The 15,856-nt window shown below is 37.8% G+C and overlaps 2 protein-coding genes across 6 annotated transcripts; one reads left to right on the forward strand and one right to left on the reverse strand.

Annotated features, from left to right (window-relative positions):
- Positions 1-542: 542 nt before the first annotated feature.
- Positions 543-3,987, forward strand: mtres1 (mitochondrial transcription rescue factor 1). Of its 3 annotated transcripts, none has more exons than XM_030127267.1 (4): positions 543-611; positions 2,789-3,239; positions 3,442-3,514; positions 3,618-3,987. In XM_030127267.1, exons 1-4 carry the CDS (start codon positions 593-595, stop codon positions 3,798-3,800), a joined length of 726 nt encoding a protein of 241 aa, XP_029983127.1. In that variant the 5' UTR covers positions 543-592; the 3' UTR covers positions 3,801-3,987. The 3 variants fall into 3 exon arrangements, with proteins under 3 accessions (XP_029983127.1, XP_029983128.1, XP_029983126.1); XM_030127268.1 differs by lacking the exon at positions 543-611 and adding an exon at positions 624-640; XM_030127266.1 differs by lacking the exon at positions 543-611 and adding an exon at positions 670-879.
- A 75-nt stretch (positions 3,988-4,062) lies between these two features.
- On the reverse strand, positions 4,063-10,444 carry bend3 (BEN domain containing 3). Of its 3 annotated transcripts, none has more exons than XM_030127263.1 (4): positions 10,298-10,444; positions 7,666-7,720; positions 7,172-7,350; positions 4,063-6,816 (listed from the first exon to the last, which is right to left on the reverse strand). In XM_030127263.1, the coding sequence occupies exons 2-4, from the start codon at positions 7,715-7,717 to the stop codon at positions 4,588-4,590; spliced, it is 2,460 nt and encodes an 819-aa protein (XP_029983123.1). In that variant the 5' UTR covers positions 7,718-7,720; positions 10,298-10,444; the 3' UTR covers positions 4,063-4,587. The 3 variants fall into 3 exon arrangements, with proteins under 3 accessions (XP_029983123.1, XP_029983122.1, XP_029983125.1); XM_030127262.1 differs by lacking the exon at positions 10,298-10,444 and adding an exon at positions 9,891-9,974; XM_030127265.1 differs by lacking the exon at positions 7,666-7,720.
- Positions 10,445-15,856: the final 5,412 nt, after the last annotated feature.

Below are 15,856 nucleotides of genomic sequence, written 5' to 3' on the forward strand. Positions count from 1 at the left end.
CTGTAGAAGATGTTTCTTGCATGTTTCAAGACTGTCCACATATTTCCTATTAGAAATTAAGATATACGCACATTAAAACCCTGCAACAAAGCTAAATGCTGCTTTTGCAAGGCACTGTATAGAAGTCACCAACTACAACAGTATTTAAACTATCAGGTCACAGGATATTTAAGAAAACATCCATTTAATAGTCAACCCAAGAGAGCTGTAGATTTACTGAATCCAAATCAGACTAACACCAACTTCAGCTGCAGACGCTGGTTTGTGTGTGTGTGTGTGTGTGTGTGTGTGTGTGTGTGTGTGTGTGTGTGTGTGTGTCAATACTGTGCACATACAGTATGTTTGTCACACATACACTACAATCCGGCAAAAACAACAAGACTAAAGGCTGCTAATACTTTTGTACAGTACTATAACTCGTGACATTTCTTCAAGTTTAACTGAAAGACATCCTCATGAAAATAAATCTTATCTCACACAAGTTAATAAGAGGCGCATGTCATTCCCCTCCCGTGCCACAGGTGGCAGCACCGAGACATCGCCCGGTGTATGAACAGCACAAGGAGACCAACAAAGGAACACATACCGAGCTATGAAAGGTTATCCAGTGGGTGAGTGCATTTCTCAATCACAACTGCATGTGAGGAACTTCGTTATTCAAGATTTAGCAACGAACGAAAACGAGCAACGCTGTTTCCAATGTCTGCTGTGCTGTTTGCAGTCATGTGTGAAGGAAAGATGGTAAAAAATAACACAAGCTAGTCCGGATCATCTCCAGCTCAACTTTAGCATCGGAACTCTCCAACTCTGTGAAAAAAAAACAGACTTTATATAAACTTATGACAACCATGACTTGTAGAAACAGGCCAAGAATAGCAGGTAATCATGTTATATAAATGTAACGCACATTTTCTGCAGCTTGTGCTACCTATATGTTGGATGCTGGTGTCAAGTTACACGGAGATAAAACAACTTCCGGTGTCAACAATGATTAGATTAAACGTGGACCTCCACGCGTGTCTCATATTATCACTGGTTTAACTTTTTGTAGCTGATTATCAGGGCAAAAGGGTCAAAAATATTAACAGTGATGGGACTAGGAACGAAAATTACTCCACAGCCAGGCTTTTAACCGGAACTTCCGTTGTTATTGTGTAGTGGCAGTGATTTCACAGGCTTGACACTTAAAACAGAGCTGAGTACTGAAGGTTATTTCATAAAAGGAAACCTTAATAATGATTGGTAGTTGTCCACTGATATCCATAACATGTAACCTTGGGATATTTAGTTTAATAAAGTAATTTCAATAATTAGGTCTTTTTTTGTCATTCAGCAACATGTTGGATTCATAATTGTTTGGGGAAAAAATGTTTGTCTTTTGTTTTAGCATTGTAGAGGCTTGTAGCCATAACTTTTAGGAATACATCATTTCTGAACTCAGGGATTAAAAAACTAACGAAGAAGAGTTACAAAAAAGTAAGGACAAACAAAAGGAAAAATTTGATATTTCAGTTCAATCGGATGCATCCACTATTGTTGCTTCACAGTCTGTTCATGTACTTGTCTTAGTTATTAGCAAGTTGGGTAAAAATATGTTTGTGAGACTGCTACAGCTTTGACCTTGGGCCACAAAAATCTTTTCAATTTATCCTTTGTTCCAGACTTTGTCCCATTCTGCCAAACTGTGGCTGAGATGTCACACTTTAAATGTATCCAGGACTGATGGACCAACAGTCTTACAGAAATGATCAGTAGATATATCTAAAAAACATTTGTCTTTGACCTTGTTGAATGGTCATCAAACTTACACAGTAGTAAGGTTGCAAGAAAGTCTGAGTCATCATTTAGCTTTTGAACCTTAAACAGCAAAACAGAAATTTTTCTAACGATGTCAGATGTGCTTTTAACATTTTACTGGACAAATGGTAAACCAGCCTAACGAGATGGAACTTCCAGAATGTGACAAGCAGGCTAATGTTTACAAAGTGATAGCTTAGTGTTCCTTCTGTTTGCAATGCTGAATTTCTGTATAAAAAAATGTTTTCACTTCCAGAAAACAATCTTCTTAACCCATAAAAATCCAGAGCTTCTTTTGTGGCAATTCCCAAAGGATTTTTTTCTATTTAATCATTCTTAATTTATCGCCATTTATTATAATATTATCATCTGTATTTTGTGTTTTTTTCAGTGTAATCATGTATTTTCCTATATTTAATTTTCTGATCATGCAGATGTTCATAAAAGCTGAGATTAAAGTTGTTTTATTATATCAGAAACAGAGAAAACTGAAGAAAAAATGACTTTTTCCAACAAAACCTATCATTAACTGAACATAAACCCACTGTCTCCATCCACTGTCATTGATCCAACTCCATGGGTTTTACTGGTGAATCATTGTTATAGAAGATGATGGTGTTTCCACATTCAGTACGGAGGCTCTGAACGTCCAAATGGGTCATATCTGATGACCATGAAAAGACGACAAATTGCATTTTACACCAATTATTTACATGGATTGATGGGATCAGTGGATCATCAGGTATTAAACAGTTTAGATCAGCAGATGTTTTGGTCACCAGTGGCTGTTTGAGTCTTTATGGGTTAATGGAATAATTATCATTTTTTTGGAAGGTTAGAAAGACAGGTAGTAACAGGAGTAACATGCACTTAAGCCGTGTGTTTTCAACAGCTCAGTTTAGAGAAAACATAAGTAAACACCAGTACAGAAAAATCACTGTATAACAGGAACAACTTCAAAATGCACCATGTTATTTTTGTTTGTTTTCAGTGACTGGTTGGAGTTCCAGCATGCAAAACTTGGTGGTACAGGCACTTGTCATGAGGCAGTTGGGAAGGCTGAACCCCCGCCACCTGCTGGCTGCTGGGTATGGGCTGAGACAGACTGAATGGTGTCCGAGGACCATCCACACACGCCAGCTGTGGGGCTGCTCGGCCTTCTCCACACTCGGCTGTCACAGACCTTCTTTTCGGGGCAGAGAAGCTGTCAGGAGCTGGTCCATTGCTCATCTCAGATTCAAAAGCAGCAAGAAAAAAGGGCGTAGTACAGTTGGACAACAAGAAGAGGAAGATGAGGATGAAAAAGACCCGGAGGATAGTGACTATGAAGATGAAACGGATCTAGACCCAAATCTCCCAAAAGACTATAAAGACATGGAGAAATATGTACAGTCCTTTCGCTATGATCTCATCATGAGAGCTGGCTTGGACTTAGCACGCAAGTGAGTTCAGTTTCACATCAACACTATAATTTGTGAACATAAAAACACAAAGGTTAAGTTGACGCATTGATTGGTACATTTATAAGACACATTGGTTAGTTTTCATTGTTTTTCATACTTAAAAGTAATTTTGATCAGTGTAAAGCAAACATTGTTCTTCCTTTGAACCTGTGCAATGACCATTCTCTCTGTCTTGTAACAGTAAAATTGAGGATGCTTTCTACGACAGCAAGCTCAGGCTAAATGGGCAGAAACTTATCAAGAAAAGTAAAACGGTGAGTATTGCTTGACTACAAATATCATGTTCCTGCCCCATGTTCTTACACACATTTACTCTTTAGTTCATTTGTGGTAAATACTTTTTTTTTCTTCATTCAGGTAAAAGTTGGGGACAAATTAGACCTGGTACTGTCAGAGAATCGGGAAACAAACACTGTCACACTTATGAGAGTCATCCTGAGAAGAGTTTTTGCTGAAGCCAGTTCCACGGAGAAGCACAAAGTTGCCATAAGGCGCTGGAAATTTCTAGAACTTTCCAAGGACGAGGCCTTTAAACCATGAACTTAAAATGGGAATCACCTTGTGTAATACTGTTATAGACAACACTCAAGCAAACACACAGATGCCATCAAATGAGTGTTATGAAGATATAGTGTAAAGGTGAGCAGGGGTGGCAAACAAGGAGCATTGATTCTAAATGTTTACGCTGTACTGTGAGAAACGCCCCAATAAAGGTGCACTATGAAACAGAAATCTCAGAATCCTATCTTCGTGGCCTGGATTGTCACTTGGAAGTACAGACCTGTTAATGTGTAAAAAAGCCCAATAATGTATTTATAATAGTGATTTTATTAGAAATAGGTTATCATGAGCAATTGTCATGTTAAATTGTCTTTATAATATAAACTTCTATAAGAAGGCTTAACATAAGCACATTATTATTTAAACAGTGGTGGCACAATGCTACATCATGTACTGCAATGGAAATATATCACATCCTTGTGATTCATTTCTATCCATATAGCAAATGTGTAATCTATCACTATTAGCTACTATCATTATTATTGTTCTTAAGGCTACAACATTTATGAACAAAGTATGTTAGATAAGCTATTTTGGCTTATAAATAGAAGCTGATTTCACTCTTTAGGCAACAATAAGACTACATAAACTACAACATCTACTGCTGTAGTTAAAAGATAAAATATGACCTAGAATAATGAAACTTGTAACAGCTTGGCTTCATCCTACATAGGACAGCTTGTAAAAGTTCAACATTGTGTTTTCAGCTTATATACTGTGCAAATGTATTTTATGACAAGTGTTACCTAATTGCAAAGTCATGTAACTAGGACACAGTGCTTGACCTCTTGGCCTTCTTCAAAATGTCACACTTCTTGCGATTGGGACGCCGACAGCGTTCATCAATACTTGGCACACATTCATAGTGCCACACCTCCTCCATCTTATCCACAGGATACACCGCCTCCACATAGTGACGGATCAGCCTGAGGCGCACTGGGTCAAGCTGCTTTTTGTTGCAGGCTCCTGAATGGTTGTACTGCAGCCGCAGGTTCTCCTGGGTGAAGAGCTCAGGGAAGAGGCGCACCAGCAGACGGGCTGCAAAGTTCCCAACAGAAAGACTCTGCTGGACAATTTCCCGTACCTCAGCATCTGAGAGCAGGTAGACTGATGGTACAGGGAAGTCAGGTTTAGATACAGACAGTTCATCCAGGGGAATCTTGCAGAAGTCTTTGCTACTTTTCTCTGGTGGTAAAGAGGGAGCATCTGGATCCTCCCTAATGTTATCTGCATTGAGCTGGTTCAGCTGGCAAAGAAAGTCTGGCTCTGATTCCTGACCATAGACTTTACGTTGCTGTAAGTAGGACCTCCTTTGCTCTGTGTCACGTCTTCTGCATCTCTCATCAAGTTTGCCAACGAATTCTAACATCCACACTCGATCATTTGTGGCTCGAGGGTATAGTAACTGCACATAATGACGGATCAGGTTCACACGAACAGGGTCCAGCTGTTTTTTGCCAAGTGAACCACTGCAGTTGTACTGCTTCCGTGTGTTCTCGTGGGTGAACAGCTCAGGAAACATAAGCACCAGCAGCCGAGAGGCAAAGTTCCCTATGGATAAGCTACAATCATAGTTGTTCTTCAGCTGCTCCTTGGATAAGAGGTACTCCTGGGGAACAGTAAAGTCAGGCAGAGGAATTTCCAGATTGTCAAAATCCACAGGAGTCAGGAGGGATTTTTTAGATTTTCGGCTGGGCCTTTCATAATCCCCCATCTCTGGAACCTTGATAACAGACACATCTTCAGAAAGGCTAGTGAGGCCATAGCCTTCATCATTGATATTGTCAGGTTCACTCCCATTTCCATTACTGTGAGGACCCTCAAGTGCATCCTCCATATGCTGAATGCACACTTGCAGCCAGCTATCCTCAGGCACATCAGGGAAATTTGCCTCCATATACTTTCTTATTATTTCCATCTTGTCAGAGTCCACTATCAGCTGTCCCACACTGCTGAAACTGCTGCAGCCCTCTGGCATTTTTCCTTCTTCAAAAACCTCAGGGAAGAGACGATGCATAAGAAAAATAACAAAGTCCTCAGGGGAGGAGAATTCATCCAGCTCCTCTGTGGCTTGAGTATTAAAAGCCAGGTCTGACACAGCCAGGCCACTCTGCTGGTTATCTAAGTTTAAATGTTCTTCCTGGCCCTGCTCATTAATAAAACGATAAGACTGGGGATGCTCTGCTTTTATCCCGGCACCTGTGAATGTCTGTTTCCTAAGCAGCCGAGCGCTGTCCATGTCCCTCTGCGCCCAGAAGCGATTAAAGAAGTCGTTAATCTGAAGGAGGCATTCTTCCTGCCAGACGTTGTTGTTCTTGACTGAAGGGTGGCATACCTCGACATAGTTACGGATCAACTGCAGATGTAGAGACTCAAGTGTCCTCTTGCTTGCCATGCAGTCGTGAGAGCACTCCCTGGCTTTAAACAGTTCTGGGAAGAGGTGCACAAGCAGCCGACATCCAAGCTCCCCAGCACTGGATGTCTGCTCCATTAGCTGATTCAGTTCATCGCTTGTGAGCAGATACTCCGGAGGAGGCTGGAACTCTGTCACCATGTCAGTTGGATTGATCTGCTTCTTTATCCGCATGACTTCAAGGGTTAACAAGTCCACTTTACTGTGCAGCTGTGTCATGCTTGAATTGAGAGTATTAAGAATAAAAAACATTTTTTCGATCAGCGGATAAAGACTAGAGTCTGTCGAAGTCTGACCTAGTGTGTCTGTGATGGACAAGGACTCCAGTGAACCATTTTCCTCTGAGCTCTGGAGCTTTGATGAGAGGATGCTGCTGAAGCTGAGCTGATTCATGGAGCCCTGAGTGCCCTGTTGTTCCAGACACGGCGTGTTCCTCTTCTCCGAGATCCTGTGGGAGATGCCGAATAGAGGTTTTCTGTAGGAGACTCTGGATTTCTCCTGGACATAGTCTCTCTTCTCTCCAGTTGTTGTGAGGCAAAGAGGCTCATGTCTACTGGTTTCATCTGCCAAATGCCGCCTCATCTGGACAGAAAAACTTGTAAATGTACTGTATATGTAGTAACAATGCAACATAGACACAAGGTGAAGGATGAATTATGTGTTTTAAGGTGAAAAAACGTTTTTATCACCCAAAATTACTATTATGTTTTTCATTTTTTGTGAGTGTACTCAAGTACTTTATCTGACCAGTACGAATGTGTCTCTATATCTATGTTACAAAGTGAAAACTACGACTGAAAACTAAATCTAAACTGAAACTCAAAAAACCTAGACTGGCAACCCTACTGAATGAAAAAAGCAAATTACTATAACTGAAACATAGGATATATAAACTGTAAATGGTTAAATTGAATATGAATTAGTCTGACTTTGTTACCTCTCCAGATAATCTGGCTCTCTTGTTGCTGGTGGACTGGTTTGTGTTCGGGTCCATCTCTGCTGATGTCCGTTTAGTGGCTTCATTCGACCCAGGAGATTGTCCTCCATGTCCTTCAGGTGGCTCACCAATTGCAAAGTCCTCCATCTCCTCCTTAACATCTTGGATATGCTTGTGTTCTGAAATAACAGTATTTATAATACAACCTTTGAGTCAAAGGAATAACAAAATATTTTGTTTCTTTTGCAATTTAATTTCACCTTTAAAAGGGACCTAAATGTACTTTAACTTGTACAACTTGCTATGCAGTTCTCTTTATATATTATTGTGTATGAAGATAACTGTATGAAAACACCCTGATTTAAGGTTGCTATGTTTTGTAAACCGAAAAGGAGAAAAAAATTCTTTAAAAAATTGCTGGATACTCGTCATTTATGGTGATTCTACTATAGTCACTGATTCTTGATATATAGTTAATGGGCTGCAGAACTTGCCTTTCTCAAGCATTGCTTCATCTGAAACTTCCTCATGCTCAGAGGAATTCATAGCCTACAGAAAATCACAAACATATAATCAAATGAGTATATGTCTAATATAAACCACTGACATCAACATGTAGACAGGTGACATATTAAAGGAAAAAATAATAATTCTAGTGGAGGAATGAACACCATTCCAGCAAAACATATCACCTCATTTGGTGTTTTGATGATATTAGTGGAAAACCACTGTCTAACATATCAGATTAAATCTCATAAACCTGGTTGCGATCTGGTGAATGGGAAGGCCATAGTGCGTGATTAACATCATTTTACAGTCATCTAGGCATTCAGTGAAATACGTGAATAGAAAAGAAGAAAGTACACATCAGATTTTTTCTATTATTACCTATGCATATATAAGGGAACACTTAACTATATGTCAACACTCAACTCAAAAACCATAAAACCTTTGAAATAAGATATGATAAACCTTTATTAATCCCATAATGGGGAAATTTGCAGCGTTGCAGCAGCATAGGATAGTAATATTAAAAGTAAGGATTCACGTAACAAATATAAAATGTGTAAAAAAAAAAAAAAAAAAAAAAAATAGAGAGAGAGAGCAGCACTCAGTTGAAACAGTTATAATACATAAGTACAGAAAATGTATGTCAAAGAGCACAGCGTGGAGTATTACAACACATCTAGCACCTTTGAGGTTACACTGATCACAACACAGTGAGGAGCTGCATTGATGGATCAATGGCTTAATTAAACAATACTTGACACATCATATAAACAAATAAATAACATGCACATAACCTAATAATACATCTACTATTACCTAGTTACATTGGGGCTGCACCTAATGATTCTTTTAAGTCAGATGTTAGGAATACAAATGATCAGAAATTGTCTAAAAATTGTTGAGTTGTGCATAAATGCCCAGAACGACAAAATGAGGCCCTAAAATTTCTTGACTTAACCCTTTCATGCATAGTGGTCACTACAGTGGACAGCTGTTCAAAGGTGTTGTTCTCTTGTATATTTATGGATTTTGTCAGTTTATTTCCATATCAGCCAACACAGTGGACACTTATGCATCATCCCATACACTGTAATTCACACCATTACTGTAAATTTGCTGTTCTAGATAAACCTGATCTGCAGAAACATGTCTGAGTGTAAAAAAATTCTAATTGTTATTAGACTGTAATTAACCTTTTTTTTTTTTTTTTTTTTTAACAAAAAGGTTGTTTTTTTTCGACAAATTATCTTCATGCAGGTATGTTAAAATGTGAGAAAACATCAGATTAGCAGTATTAATGTTTTTATTTCATAGTTTTTATGCAGTATAACAGTAAATACATGTTTCTTTGCTTCTAAAATTAAACGCATGGTGTCAAGCTGAGTGGATATTTTTGTAACGCCATGAAAATAGGTTCATAAAAAAATTCAGTCACATTGTTTGTTTGTTAATTCATGCCTAAAGAGGAATTAAAAACACCAAGGGAAAAAAAAATCTTGATTAAGCTTCTCATAATTAATGCATGAAAGGGTTAAAGAAAAAGCAGAAGGGAGAGAATTTGTACTATTTTTCTTAAAAATTACTCATACTCAACCTTGTAATCTAGTATAAAATAAGCGTTTTACTTTCACTCTGATGGCCCGTTAGGCTAGTTTGATTCTATTTAGTGAGTGTTTGTGAGTTTGCTGTCCAGTGCAAAAAAAAAAAAAAGAGGAAGAAACGATTAAAATATTATCATTAATGTCAGTGTTTGTTTGTTAATTCATGCCTAAAGAGGAATTAAAAACACCAAGGGAAAAAAAATCTTGATTAAGCTTCTCATAATTAATGCATGAAAGGGTTAAAGAAAAAGCAGTAGGGAGAGAATTTGTACTATTTTTCTTAAAAATTACTCATACTCAACCTTGTAATCTAGTATAAAATAAGCGTTTTACTTTCACTCTGATGGCCCGTTAGGCTAGTTTGATTCTATTTAGTGAGTGTTTGTGAGTTTGCTGTCCAGTGCAAAAAAAAAAAAGAAGAAACGATTAAAATATTATCATTAATGTCAGTGGCTCACTTAATTTATCACCTGATAATTTAATGCAGGTATAGTTAACACAGTATTAACATGTCGTGGCTGGTCTGTGTGTCCGTTTTGACGGATAGCATGATGAGCTGCAGTCACACACATGAACACAGCTTCAGTCTGTTTCTGACACGACGTAACACAACGTAACCTTGTGTCAAACTGTTGTTTAGTGATGAATAGTGACATGCTCATTATTGTGACCGGAGTCTGTGCGGTGCATACCACAGTTGCCCCTCCAGCCTTTATCAACCATTCCACTTCCTCATTCTTCCGCCCATGAACCTTTGAACCACAACAGCAGACAAACCAGCTGTGTCCGTGTAACTCTCCACGAAGCTCCCACTCCAACTGCTCCCACGACAATACGCCTCGGTACGAACACCACTGCACCGCACTGCTTTAATAGTGCAACATTTTGTTTGTGAATTTTAATGACGCGGCAATGTTTGCGTGGACGAGTCGCACCCCCCCCCCCCCCACCCTCCTGTTCTGAGTCTCACTGGGAAATTAACGGTAAACGCGCGTGACCGGCGGTTTGACCTCACCTTTATATGTCCACGCAATCCTTCGGGACTGTTAGCCGTGTAATAGTCATGTCTGTGGACTGTCACGGAGGTTTATTTGGAGGTAACTGTTCTTGTTGATTTTTTTTTTTTCTCGCTGGGCTTCTGTGCTTTCTCGCGTGACGTGACGATGCGCGCGCCTGGTGTGTCACTTCCGCGCAGCTGTGGAGAGAGAGAAAGCAGAGAAAAATAAAACATGTAAAAAAAACAAAAAAAAACAATGAGAACATAATGGTATTCTATTTATTTTATTTTATTAGTGCTCTCATTATGTTACATTTACATTACTTATCTAAGTGGGTAGCGTGTGTCACTTATTAACGTTGGAAAAACAAAGTCACTACTTTTTTATTATTCACTGCTCAGTTTTATCCTTTTTATTCAGCTGGGAAGCCGGGTTTGTTACCGATTTTACAGCATAATAATACATGCCTGCCGCTGTTACTTGTATAAGTACAAATACCCATAGCTGTTAACAGTTAACAGGCAACATTCATAATGGCAGCTCATTTCCACTGACGACCCCCCCCCCCCCCCTTCCTCAGTAATGGTATGTTGCCACTAATCCTGCAGAAACTAATGCTAACTAACTCTGAGCACTTGCAGCTACTGTCCCTGATTATGCAAATTTATGCAAATCCCATGTTATTGGAACTTGGTCCAAAGACACTTAGGTTAAAATCTGAAATTTACATTTCAAGGTCAAAGTTTTGGTGGCACTAGATCTTTTCTTTTCTTCCCCACGTTCCTTGACCTTTGACCCAAAACTGACACAAATTATTCACTCTCAGTCACTGTCATCAAGAACTCCAGTAAAGAAATACACACATACATACTTACACACATACATACATACAACCTTAGAGTATAGGACTGTTGATTTTGATATTTATGCTATATTTCCAATACATTAATATACAAACTAAACAGGAAACTAACAACCACATATGTTGATATATACAGTACTCAGAAAAAAAACTCCTAAAAGTAGTCAAATAATCAGTTCCTGTTGTTTTGAACATGGTAACTCATTTTCAGACGTATACAAGTCTTTGTTTTTTATTTTTCAAAATACAGGTCTGTGTCTCAAGATATATCCAAAATATATTTTATTAAATGTACTAAACAAATATTACAATGGTTATTTTGTAATTATGTCATCAACGTATATACTAATATATCCATGTATATAATAATATGCAGATAATGTATAATAATGGTGTAATTTCCCTCATAGGTAACATATGACACAGCTCTTGATAAATGATATATATAACATTTTCATGTGATGATTGTCATATATGTTTAATACATTTAGTGGGACAAAAGAGTAATCATTAGGAAGATTATAATGAATAATGGCATGTAGTGGAAGTAGTGAGATGTAATTCTCAGCAGGTACAAATTTAATTTCAAGTCACTCAAAACTGACTATGGTGCCTCGGTCCTGTTATAATGGGGAAGAACATTAAGATCTGATTGAAAAGTGCTATTCACTTAATTTTATGAGAAAAAAACAAAAACAAACAAACCCAGAAATCTACAGGGTGTCCCCTAAGTCTCCATACATAGGAGACGTAATACATTCCATACATATATGGTTCTAACATGTATTTCTTTATATTTCTTCTTTATAGTTCTTCAGCAGTGGAGGACACGCATTGAAATGTGTTCCCGACAAAATGGCAGTCATATAGAGCATATTATATAAATAAAAATGGTTTATGTCAAGAAACGTTTATTTTTCCTATGTATGGAGACTTATGGGACACCCTGTATATCGCATACACCTGAGCACCTCATGACCAGAACAGACACCATAAATATTATCTTCTGTAATGTATACATTATGAGCATTTAGTAGCATCCCTTCCATCTAAAGCAATCATCCTATAATTACTCTCTATCTATTTAGTGTCAGACATTGTTTAAAGAAGCAGAAGTAGAAGATGATGGTAGTCACATGTTCATTACAGTGTCGATGTCTGTGGTGATTTGAGATGCAGAGCCCATAGTATGTAGGCAACATCGCCCTCAAGTGGAAAAAAATTGGAACAACGTGATCTTGGACTCCAGACATCATCAGTACAGCTTTTAAGGCACGCACTGAATGAAACCCAGGAGGATGTTAAAGGTTTTAATACACTCACAGTCAAATAATAGACCAAGGGGGGCCATTCAAGGAGACAAGCTGTAGTGGACATTAAAAGTAATTACGCCATGTATGATTTATGCATTCCATTATTTGTACTATATATCTTACTGCTACTACTAATACTACTACTTCTAATAATAATGATAATATATGGTGTAATAAGTGCATTTAATATATTATGCATTCTGTGCCATTGCAAGTTCTAACATGATTTGTGTGAGCCCTATATTAGGTTTTGCTTTCATTCTGCACACATATTTTTTTAAGCTCTACTTTTTGGGGATACATGGGGAAGGCTGGGAAAGCACAAACTCACCCTGGAGGTGTCTGTAGGATGTTTGTGTTTGCCTACAAAAACTACTCTGAAGGCATCTATTACAGCTGTTTATTTTAGTGTTTGATATTCTTAAATGAGAGCTGACATCAATAAAAATTACAGTAGGCCATTTTGGTGGAAAAACTTACGTCCATTACTTAAGGAAAATGTAGAGAAGAACTGCATATGCAGTACAATGGAGTGGAAGTATTTTAATCAAGGTACTGATTTGGTCCCTTTTTGACTGGTATATTGTTGTACATGAGTGTCATATATGCAGAAGCATCGTTTTTTCTCATGAGAAAAACAATTCTGCTTTTAGGTTTTGGACTTTTTTTGGATTTGGGTGATTGTGGATGATTGTGACATTTCCTGTAAATAAACCACATAAGATACTAGAAGACAAAAATCCCTATTTGTTGCAGATGATAAACTTTGTGTTTAAGATAATGTTTATCATCATTGTTATCATCATCATTATCATGTTAACGACATGGGAAATGTGAGTCGACATGTCAGAAACTAGGAAGATTAGAAACTACTGGTTAAATCTTTAACGCATTACATTTTTAAAGCTTATTATATCATCCAGTGTGTAAACTAATTAATTTAAAATTGTCAGACAAATGAAACTAAGAAGTTACTGTGAGTATTTCCCTGTACCGAAATAGAAGTATGAAGTTCCATAGAATGAGAATGCTCAAGTGAAGTTCTAATGTTCTTATATTCTTAAATATAGTATTTGAGTAAATATGCTTTAATTCCATCACTAATATTAATTCTCCTGTCAGTGTCTTTGACCAGGGCACTGTGTGTCTATAAACAACATGTTTCCAGAATAAAAGCAGTGAAACTATACCAAATTTGGTCTCATAAGTAAGTTTCAGGTCAAACATACTTGTTGGCTGTATTTTTAAAGACACAATTTTTTGAATGGGTGAAACACTGTCTGTGTATTAGAATACGTTCACTTTTCATATTCCTTCTGGTATAACATTTATCAGTTTATTACATATGTGTACATAAACCTTTAAATATGCTGCATGTGATAATGCTTATACATATATAAAAACATTATTTAACGAACACTTTGGTCATCAGCATTCCGATTCATCTCATCGAAGTATATAAGATTTAGCACATTTTATCTTTGAAGCAGATCATTTCCTAAAAGTTGTAAACCGCAGTAGCTGGAGTCCCTGGCCCCTGAGCAATGGGTGCCCATTTATGGATTTATATTTATATCTATGGATTAATAAAGGATAATTTAGGTTAAGAGTGCAATATTATTTAAGTATGATGTCAAATCATGCAAGAATCAGTTCCCTGTTTCATTTTCAAACATGAATTTATTAATAATTCAAGGCAGTCACATGAAAAACAGCTCTTTTTTCCAACTGGAGAACAGTTAAGGTTTTTAACAATTGACAGCAGGCATTAAACACTGCTGGTTAACTGGTTAACTGATTATGTGAGATGATCAGAGATTTTAGTCAGTTGCCATGATTCTATCTTAATCATTAGTTACTTCATGCACACAGTAGCACCCAATGTTCTGTCCACAGCCACAAATATGCCCATACAGAGATGATATAACAAGGCGATGTGTGGCTGGTGTGGTTCTCATTATTCGACTAATGAGCTGTCTCCATGGCAGTCTGATCTGTCAGCCAATGAAGCGAGCAGGCCCTGTGCAGGGGGAAGCACGGTCCGGGGTCAGCCGGGCGACGGCTTGCGACGAGGGGCTGGCGTGTGGCACTTAACACTGGGAAGAGCTCGTTAAAGTGTCATTTTTGGCCAATATGCTCATCTTTGTCGAGGAGGCCAATCAGCCATACTGTTCCCATCGCAGGAGAATGACTTTCATCCATCACCGTCAGCCATATGATGATATTAGCAGGTGTTTACTGATAGGCCATTCAAAAGAAGACAAATGGAGATTTTAATTCTGCTCCACACACATATTCAGCCGCTCAGTCATTTTGCATACCTGCTTATTCCTAATAGGGTCATGGAGGTTGCAGGGAATCCATCCCAGCATACACCAGGCAGCGAAACTATGACCAAGACATTAGTCGATCACAGGGATTCATCATTAACAGAAAATTACAGTCAAATATGAGACTGTGAGCAGGACATTGTACACAGATTACAAGCTGACAAATGTAGACCTACTTATGATGGTGTTTCTTGGCAACAAACTGTATATAACTTTTTATCCACTCCACTGAAAAAGGCCTTTGCTCTAAACCATATCAGTCTGCAGTCTTGGACTTGGATGGATGCCTTGCACGTCTTTCTAAAGGTAAGTGGTGTAAAAAATAATTGCATTTAAGAGAAAAGAGAAGGACACAATCTGAACCCCAAACCCAAAAGTTGCATTGATGTCTAATCTACAAAACATATATAAGTGATAAATGAGCATGGTAAAATCCTCAGTCACAACATAATAAAATTTGATAGGATGTCTTATTACAGAGCTACACAGTCAGTGAATGAGGACTTCATCGTCTAAAAGTTGTGGTTGTGGTTTTAATTGTAGTCTATTGTCTCTTGCTTGAGATGGAAGAAATATGCAGGTTCTGTAAGTTCTGTACCAAAAACCTGTTTAAAATGTTAATGTTTTGCTATTAAATATGATGTTTTTACATTTTACTGCTGCATTAATATTTATGTTACATTTTACTGCTGTGCATGTTGAAGGTTGACCTCATTTGAACTACTTTATGTATTACTGGTTGTTTTAATCTGCGTCATTTTCTATCATCATATGTTTGTAGTGTCACTACATTGAGAACTATGTGTCTAAAATGTCAACTTGTCATGAGCTCAGTAAAACAGGCCTGTTTTCAGCATGGTGAAAATACGTTTTCTAGCTGATTTCTAGAGGATTTTTAATTCACTCAAATTTAGAACCCATAAAGGAACAGTTCATCCTTCAGTTTATTGTAAATGTTCAACATCAACACATTTGGAAATGCATAGTTTTAACTGGACAGGAAGGGTAAAGCTGCCAGACAAATGTAGTGCAATAAAAGTACAATATTTGTCTCTGAGATGTAGTGAAGTT

The sequence above is a fragment of the Sphaeramia orbicularis genome, chromosome 22, assembly GCF_902148855.1.
Source record: "Sphaeramia orbicularis chromosome 22, fSphaOr1.1, whole genome shotgun sequence".
Lineage (NCBI taxonomy): Eukaryota > Metazoa > Chordata > Actinopteri > Kurtiformes > Apogonidae > Sphaeramia > Sphaeramia orbicularis.